This window comes from Grammomys surdaster, unplaced genomic scaffold (genome assembly GCF_004785775.1).
Source record: "Grammomys surdaster isolate TR1022 unplaced genomic scaffold, NIH_TR_1.0 202, whole genome shotgun sequence".
Lineage (NCBI taxonomy): Eukaryota > Metazoa > Chordata > Mammalia > Rodentia > Muridae > Grammomys > Grammomys surdaster.
In genome coordinates this window covers 326,457-334,556 of record NW_021604647.1, presented here as the reverse complement: position 1 = coordinate 334,556, position 8,100 = coordinate 326,457, and the positions used below count along the sequence as shown (strand labels likewise).

The 8,100-nt window shown below is 51.6% G+C and overlaps 1 protein-coding gene across 2 annotated transcripts in view; it reads left to right on the top strand.

Moving 5' to 3' along the window:
• The window catches only part of Dgcr2 (DiGeorge syndrome critical region gene 2), a 58,574-nt gene extending 51,288 nt beyond the window's left edge, over window positions 1-7,286 (top strand). For both annotated transcript variants that reach the window (XM_028770474.1, XM_028770473.1), the window contains exons 8-10: window positions 2,370-2,522; window positions 3,387-3,623; window positions 4,889-7,286. In XM_028770474.1, coding sequence (XP_028626307.1) covers window positions 2,370-2,522; window positions 3,387-3,623; window positions 4,889-5,145 — 647 coding nt within the window. In that variant the 3' untranslated portion in view covers window positions 5,146-7,286. The remainder of the gene's footprint in view (window positions 1-2,369; window positions 2,523-3,386; window positions 3,624-4,888) is intronic.
• Window positions 7,287-8,100: the final 814 nt, after the last annotated feature.

Below are 8,100 nucleotides of genomic sequence, written 5' to 3'. Positions count from 1 at the left end.
CCAGCCTTCATGAGGTCAAGGTTCTCTTCTTCCACCTATGCCCAGCAGGGCCCTCCACTCTTACATATTCAGCTAAAGCCCTGGATCCCTCCCTAAGTGCTCCCAGGCTGGTGGTTTAGACCCTGGGAGCTGCAGACACACCACTTACCAAGAAGAGTCTTTCTAAAATATAAGTTCTGTCAAGATTCTTAAAGTCAGAATATATGAAGACCTCTGGAGACTGGGAACGGAACAGTTCATACCGTGCCTGCCTAGCATTTACTGCAAAATAGAGAGCTTGGCTGCCTAGGCCTGTGCCACGGAGGAGGGAGAAGGGCAGGGGTGTTCTGGGCTACAGAGCATATTCCAGGCCAGTTCAGGATATGTGAGATTTTTGTCTCAAAAAAAAAAAAAAAAAAACCAGACAAAATCCCCTAAAACCTCAATAATAAGAAAATACAACTGTATTAAAAGTCCTTTAAATTATATTTCACCAAAGAAGATATATAACTATACTGTGAAGGACCTGGGGGAAAATGTTCAATATCAGTCATATGGGAAACAAATCTATGTGAACTGGAAAAGAGTTAAACTTGATAGCACCAAGTCCTGGCATGGAGTGGATAAATACCCCATGTGTCCTTGAGGACCTTTGACCTACTATTTGGGTTTTGTACAGCTCTCTGCTTTGTATCTGACTGTAGGTGGCTTGGTCTTAGAAGATGTGTCTTCCTGCTCCCCACAGTGGAAAGCCATGCCTGGAGCTTATTTTTAGAACTAATTCGGAATTAGTCTTGCAAAGGGGCTGCTTCCTTAGGACTGACCTGGGAACTTGGTGCTGGCCTCCAACAAACAGACAGGGGGCCCGGAGGGTCAGTAGAGGCATGCAAGCAGCAGCTAATTGACTGGTAGATGCTTTTCACGTATCCACTCCACAGTTTTTTTTTTTTTTTTTGGTTTTTCGAGACAGGGTTTCTCTGTATAGCCCTGGCTGTCCTGGAACTCACTCTGTAGACCAGGCTGGCCTCGAACTCAGAAATCCGCCTGCCTCTGCCTCCCAAGTGCTGGAATTAAAGGCGTGCGCCACCACCGCCCGGCTCCACTCCACAGTTTTAAGCATCATTTCTTGGTCATATGAGAAGAGGGCAGATCTATCTGGGCCATTCATATTGGTCTAGATTAAGTTGGCTGGCAGCCGGATTTACTAGGGCCCTATAGCCTGCCTGTTGATGTGTGGGTTGTAGAGTACTTTTTCTAGGCTAGTCTTTGGGGACTTGCCTTCCACAACTGTTGTAGAGATGGGGGTAGACAACCCCGGACCTCCTGAAGCTTTGTAGTAGGTCATCGCATATGCAGGGCCCTCCTGCTCCCGCTTCCAGGTGACAGGCCCCTTGTATAACATGCCCATCTTGTGTGTTGCCTAGACTTTCTAAATGCCAGTGGTAGTGCCCCCTCCCTGAGTCAGGACCAGTGAAAGAACAGAAGGACTGAGGAGGTGTTCTAGGCAGGACGAGCTTCTCGATCTCCAGTGCAGTGGAAGGCCAGTTTAGCGTCTTCTTTCCCCAAACTTGATCCAGTAAAGAGGTTACTGGTGCTGCCCCTGCCCCTCCTGCACCTGCATAAGTGTGTACAGTATATTGGGTCTTTTTGTAGAAAGCCTGTTTCAGGTGTGTGCAGTGCAGGCAAATGTGCTGTCCAGTGGGACCTAATTTACAGTGTATTGCTTGGTGTGGCCAGGTCCAGTGTGCACTGGGATTGTGACTTCTCTGCTGTAGCTCAAGGGCTCCTAGCTGCAGTGAAAAGCTTGTGAACAGTGGCCAGGGTAACTCTCCTTTTTGAGTCTAGGCAAAGACAGTTATTGGAGAGCACTGTGTCTCAGCTCTCCTCCATGCAGCCCTTCAGAGTTCAGGCTTACCTGTATTCTCGTTCAGTCACTGTTAGATGCACATATCCTGGGGAAGGCCCCTGGCCCCTAAGATATGTCAGGACCCAGCTATCTCAGTCAAGAACAGAAGTCTCTGCTTCCTTGCTTAGTGGCAGTTTCAGCAGCATTTCACACAGTGGCAGGTGAGAAAGAACGGGGCGGGGGGGCCAGATAGTCACCCTATCCCTGGCAGAGAAGTAGCGTTCATGTGTGCAGCGCCTTTGGAGACTTCAGAGCTGCGTTCCCTCTGTCGAGTTTTCAGTGTCGTGTCAGTATTCTCAATTTTGAAAAGTTTTCTTTTATCCTCTGTACTAAAAAGTTGTCAAGAGCATAGTAAAAGCTAGTGGATGTAGGGGGAAGCCTGGTCCAGCCCAAGCACTCAGAACATACATGTCTACCCCAACCATAGCGTTGCAAGTTCCTTTTCTCAGAGCAGCTGGTTTCCTTCCTCCTTACCCCCTCATAGATGGTAGCAGCCTGTTTGACTCCATGGCTAGTGGGATGCGCCTGGTCGTCAGCTGTATCTCCTCCTTCCTCATCCTCTCGCTGCTTCTTTTCATGGTCCACCGGCTGCGCCAGCGGCGCCGGGAGCGCATCGAGTCCCTGATTGGAGCAAACTGTGAGTGCCTTCCAGGGGCCACAATAGTCACACCCTCACCCAAGCTCTAGGTCTCCAGCCCTCCCCTCCATCTGAGCTGTATCCCTGCAGAGTGGAATCTGTGCTAAGATAGGAGAGAAAGGAGTCCCTCTGTAGCCACATGCCTGCTTTCTTTGTGGCTGAACCCACCTTGGGGAGCCAGAGAAGCGGGACACCTGAGAGGGTGGGTATTCGTGGGCTGAAGTTCAAGGTAGGCCTTCTACCCTCCAAGCTCTGTACTAAGAACAGCATCCCTGAACAGTCACGAACTTCTCTTGATGAGCTGCAAGTATGGGCCACTTACAAGAAGAGGAGGCTCAGATACCTGTAGCCACAGCAGGCACCTGAGATAGTCTTAGTCAGAGACTTCCTCACCTCCTTAGCAATAAGAGGGTTGGGAGCAAGTTGCCAGCAGCTACAAGGGATCTCACGTGCTCAGAGCAGGGTGTTTTCTAGGGTGTGGTTGATGTGTACATCACTAACTAGCACCCTGGTTTTGTAGCTATGGGAAGCAGTTCTCCTAATCTGACTTATGGTCACTTAGACTTCTGTAGTAGATGGATAGCCAAACGTGAGTTGGACCTGGGGGCTATAGCAATGCAAGGTTCCTCCGCAGTCAGGTGACAGGGCTGGAATAGGTTGCATATCAGTGGGGTGAGACACTTTGGTTGGAGAGACCCAGGGATGGGAGGTTCTGGCCAAATCAGGGTCTCCTGTGACACGTCAGCTGTGGCTGGCAAGGGGGTAGCTGGTTCTAGGCTGGGACACTGGGATAGAGGCTCAGGAGCCAGCAGCCTGCTCCAAATCACACAGCTTCTCTCCTGTTTTTCTGTTTTGACGGCTCAGTGCACCATTTCAACCTTGGCCGGAGGATCCCTGGCTTTGACTATGGCCCAGATGGGTTTGGCACAGGCCTCACTCCACTACATCTTTCTGACGATGGAGAAGGTGGAACTTTCCACTTCCACGACCCTCCGCCTCCTTACACAGCTTACAAGTACCCAGACATGGAGCAGCCGGATGACCCACCACCACCCTATGAGGCTTCTCTCAACCCAGACAGTGTGTTCTACGACCCTGCAGGTGCCTGTCCACCCTAGGGAGAGGGTATATGGAGTTGTCAAGCTATCAGGGATTCAGGCTCAGAACCACAGGCTTTGCTGGGACCTGGGGACCCTCCTTTCTTTCTGGCTGCCTTCCCAATCTTTACTTTAGAGCCCTTTCCGAGATTGCCCCCGCAGAAGGTGCTTTGGTCCTGGCCTCCTTAGGGATGTTGAGAGTTTCTGGGGAGCCAGAGGACACCATTCTTCTCTTCTTCCTGTGAGTACCTATTAGTGGTCCAGCCTCAAGACCTCTCAGCCCATTTTGTGCAGCAGTGAGGGGCTGGGCAGTAGGGATTCTGAGGACAACTAGTTCTGACCCAGCTCAGGAGCTTGTTCTGAACTATAAAGACACCATTGTAACAATTTCTCCTGTTGTGTCAAAAAGCTGCTTTGAGAGTTGCTGTTCTCAACCTGCTCCTAGGAGCTGTCCTTCCTAAACTGTATAGCTAAGGAGGAGTGTCCAGTGTGTCCAGTGTGCCCCTTCCATCCTTGCTCCTTGCCTGGCTTATTAGGCAGGAGTCCTGTCCTGTTCCTTGTGTGAAACATCCCTGGCTCCTTCCAGGCCTGCACTCTGTAGCAGAGTTTAACACTTCTGTGGTCTAGGACTATGAGAACATGATTCCTACCTTCAGAGCAGGTTGTCAGAAACTCCTCTAAGGGTGCACAGTCATAGCTGGGGGCGCAGCTCAACTGAAGTATGTCTGCCTAGCGTAGAAGCCTTGGATCTTCACACATAAAGGGTGTGTGCCCTTTCTGCCAAGCTTTCTGCCAAGCCTGTACTAGATGGCTGGAGATCCCCATGCTCTCCTCCAGCCTCAGGACTTCAGGGCAGGGTTGGAGTCCTGGAAACTGTTCATAGCCAAGGCCTCATCACCGGTGTTTAGAGACAGCCCAAAGTCCGAGGCAGGGTAGACTTGAGTGCCTTGGTCTGCATTTCTGCTGACACAGTAGTTCTCATGGCTGCCCACTCCCACCCACCCGCTTTGCTCTTGGTCTGCTGCAGCCCTGGGTATTATGTTCCTACTGAGTCAGTGTTTCCCTCTGCTCTCCCTTTGTTCTGACAGTTGGTCACTGCATTTCACCTTCCATAAACTGGTGGCAAGATGAGCTTTTGTCTGCCAGAACATGAAACAAGGAGCTCCCCTGGGTCCTGTTGAGCATTCAGAAGTCAGGCATGTTTAGGACAAGAATCCTAGTTCCACCCAGGCCTTCACTTGTATCTGACATCCTTTTGTTCCCCTGCAGATGACGATGCCTTTGAGCCTGTGGAGGCCAGCCTGCCAACCCCAAGGGATGGTAGCATTGAAGGTGCATTGCCCAGGCACTTGGACCAGCCGCTGCCCCCTGCAGAGACCTCCTTAGCAGATCTGGAAGACTCTACAGACAGTAGCAGTGCCCTACTGGTGCCTCCTGATCCTGCCCAGAGTGGAAACACCCCAGCTCCAGAAGCACCACCAGGGGGCGGGCGCCTCCCCCGTGGTTCCCTCAATACTGTGGTTTAGGTGGCTCAGCCTGTGGCCCCTGTGGGCTAGGAGTGTATGTTTCCTGTTCAGAAGACACGTATCTCAGTGGGGGACTTGAAGGGGTCCTGTCATAGCCTGGACCTACTCCACTGCCACAGCCCCACCAGCAGCGGGTGTGTCCATAGAAACTGAAGCCAGGCACTCAGAGTGCAAGTGCCTGTGCCATCTTTACCTGGGGGCTGCTAAGTCTCTTTTTTAAATGGTGGAGTGACACAGGTGTTGAAACCACACGTTTCCGAGACAGCAGAGGCAGTGGGCTTCACTCACACCAAATGTGTCTTTGGATAGGCTTGCTTACTGCGCTCTCACCCTTAAAAGCCAGTCATCAGCCAGTGTAGACACAGTAGAACTTAGCACTAGTGGCTGCTTAGAGGCAGCCAAGCATCTGGACTGCTTCCGGGAAAGCATTCACAGCTCCTGCACTGGCTTCCTGTCTGGGCCCAACTGCACATTTCAAGGTGCCGATTCCGGGAAGAAATTGAACTTGCCACACCATTTCCAGCCTTGCTTTGAGGCCAGCACTGTGGCAGGAGGCCCTGCTCATTCCTAGCACGCTTCCGTGGTGTACCTCTGCATGGCTCCCCAGGAGCATGGCTCCCCAGGAATAGACTCTAGACCCCTGTGCAGGGTTGGGGCATGCTGGCTTTTCTCTGCCACACTCTGGATCCCTGTGCTCTGCTTGCTGGGTCTAGCCATGCCCGTTCACCTTATCTGTGCCATAAAGGGTTGTTTGTTTGAGAAGAGAATGGTTCAAGTGGACATCCTGAGTTGTGTCATCTGAGTCCACTTCACACCATGGACACTGCTGGAACCCGGAGTCTGCCAGCCACATACATGCTTCCCAGTCCCTCCACAGCAGCGGGGTACCTGGGGATTCTGTCCTAAGGACCTTGTTTGCCAGCTCCAGCTCCATGCAGTGGTCTTGTCTTGTCTCTTGACACAGGCCCTTAGCATTTCTAAGGTTTGGAGATTAGGCAAGGTTCTGTGCAATTTTTAGCACATTCGTGTCTTTTCTACGTTGGATGTCTGGGTCTTTCTGTATCCTGTGTGTCCTCAAGTGGCCAAATGTTTGCAGGTGATAACAGTTCACAGGAGCTCAGGACAGGGGCCAATACCCCACATGAGCCATTTGCCCATGGGCCGCTCCTGCACCTGTGTCTGAGCTTCTTCTAGGCTGTGGCTCCTGTGCAGGTAAGAACAGGAGTGGAGGTGACTGGCCTCTGTTGTGCTGTGCTTGACCAGACCCACACAGTCGAGGTGCAGCCTTACACTACTTAGAAACCTGTTCCCCTTCCCGTACGGAGCATCTTCAGACCAGATCCCAGGGCTGGCGGGGTACATGATTGCTCACGGATAGTCTGCGCCCTGTGTCTGAGCCCACAGACAGCTGCTGCACACATCCCTCTGCCAGAGGGCTCCTGCCCCCTACACCCATTGCTGAGAACAGCAGGACGTTCATCATGCCTCCAGCAGGTACTAAATGCTGGGCACTGGGCAGCCATGCTCTAGAGCAACAGTTGGCAATCGGATTGGTGCCAGGCCACTCAAAAGAGCCCTAAGGACCACACACCAGTGCCTCAGAAGACTGTACAGACGGGAACAACTGGGGACCAAATGGCTGTTGGGGTTGAGACTAGGAGGCCCAGGTGGAGAGGGTGACCTAAAGTGAACTGGTGCTGCAGAGGCAGGCCTGTCAGGACTGCAGGCTCTGTCCCCTGTGTCTTCAGGGTGCATGGAAGGCCTATGTTTGGGGCTGTTTGGACTATTGCTGTTCCAGTTCCAAGTACTGGGGTTGGCCAGCTCCTACTGATGAATAATCCCAAATCCAGGATTTGCTGAGGTTTGTGTTTCCTTGCCCATCCCACAAGTCCCCAGAGGGACAGGCTCCTAGGAGGCCCCTTTCCCAGGCCTGCCTTGCCACTCTTCTGAGGCAGGTACCCTCTGACCTGCCTTGAAGTGGAATTTGATACTGTACGTTGTCTCAATGCCTGATTTTACATATTCCTTTCATTAAAGGTTTTAGTTTGGGTGTATTTTTGGTCGGGTTGGCATTGATCCTTTCTTAAGATGCTGTGAGAACCATTTCATCCAATGCCAAATAAACTTGTGTTATGGAAAAAGCATGGACAATTCTTGCTGTGGCCCAGGCCCATCGACGGGAGGTCTCCTAAGTTTTCAGCCCTTACAGATATCCAGTTGGCTTCTGATACCGCTTGTTGACGACTAGACGGTTGAGCTTGGAGCCTCTGTGCAGGGTACATAGCAAGGGGCCACACTACTCCCTCTGAAGTTTGGCTACAGTCAGTGGCAGGGCTGGTATATCCCAGTTACTAGTGACCAGTGTGGGATAAGCTGTGTGGGGAAGGGCACAGGACTTCATCTCTAGCCATTCAGGTGGCTGTAAGCAGCTCCTTTCAGCAGGAGCTGCTTCTCCGAGGGTAGGGGCTGGCTACTTCCACCCAGGGCTGGGCTGGACAATGCCTCTTCCTGTAGAGCTGAAAAGGCTTGAGTCCTCTGAGAAGAGCCCCATCTATAAAAGATTGGATGATCTTGTCTTTCCAGAAGTCCTGAGATGCTCAAGACTAACACAGCCTATTGGCTTGGGCTGAGGCCCCTCCTGAAAAGAGAGGGGATTACACCCACCCACCGTGGCATTCACAGCCTGCTGGGGTGAGAAGCAGGAAAAGTATTTACTATCATCTCTGTGAGACACCAGCATTCTTGATAACAATATCTGGAAGGGGTTCTTAAGTTCACCTTCCTTTTAACAAAACTAATGTTTCTGTGTGTGTGTCTGCCTATGTGTGTGTGTGTCTGCCTATGTGTATGTGTGTGTGTCTGCCTATGTGTGTGTGTCTGCCTATGTGTGTGTGTCTGCCTATGTGTATGTGTGTGTGTGTCTGCCTATGTGTATGTGTGTGTGTCTGCCTATGT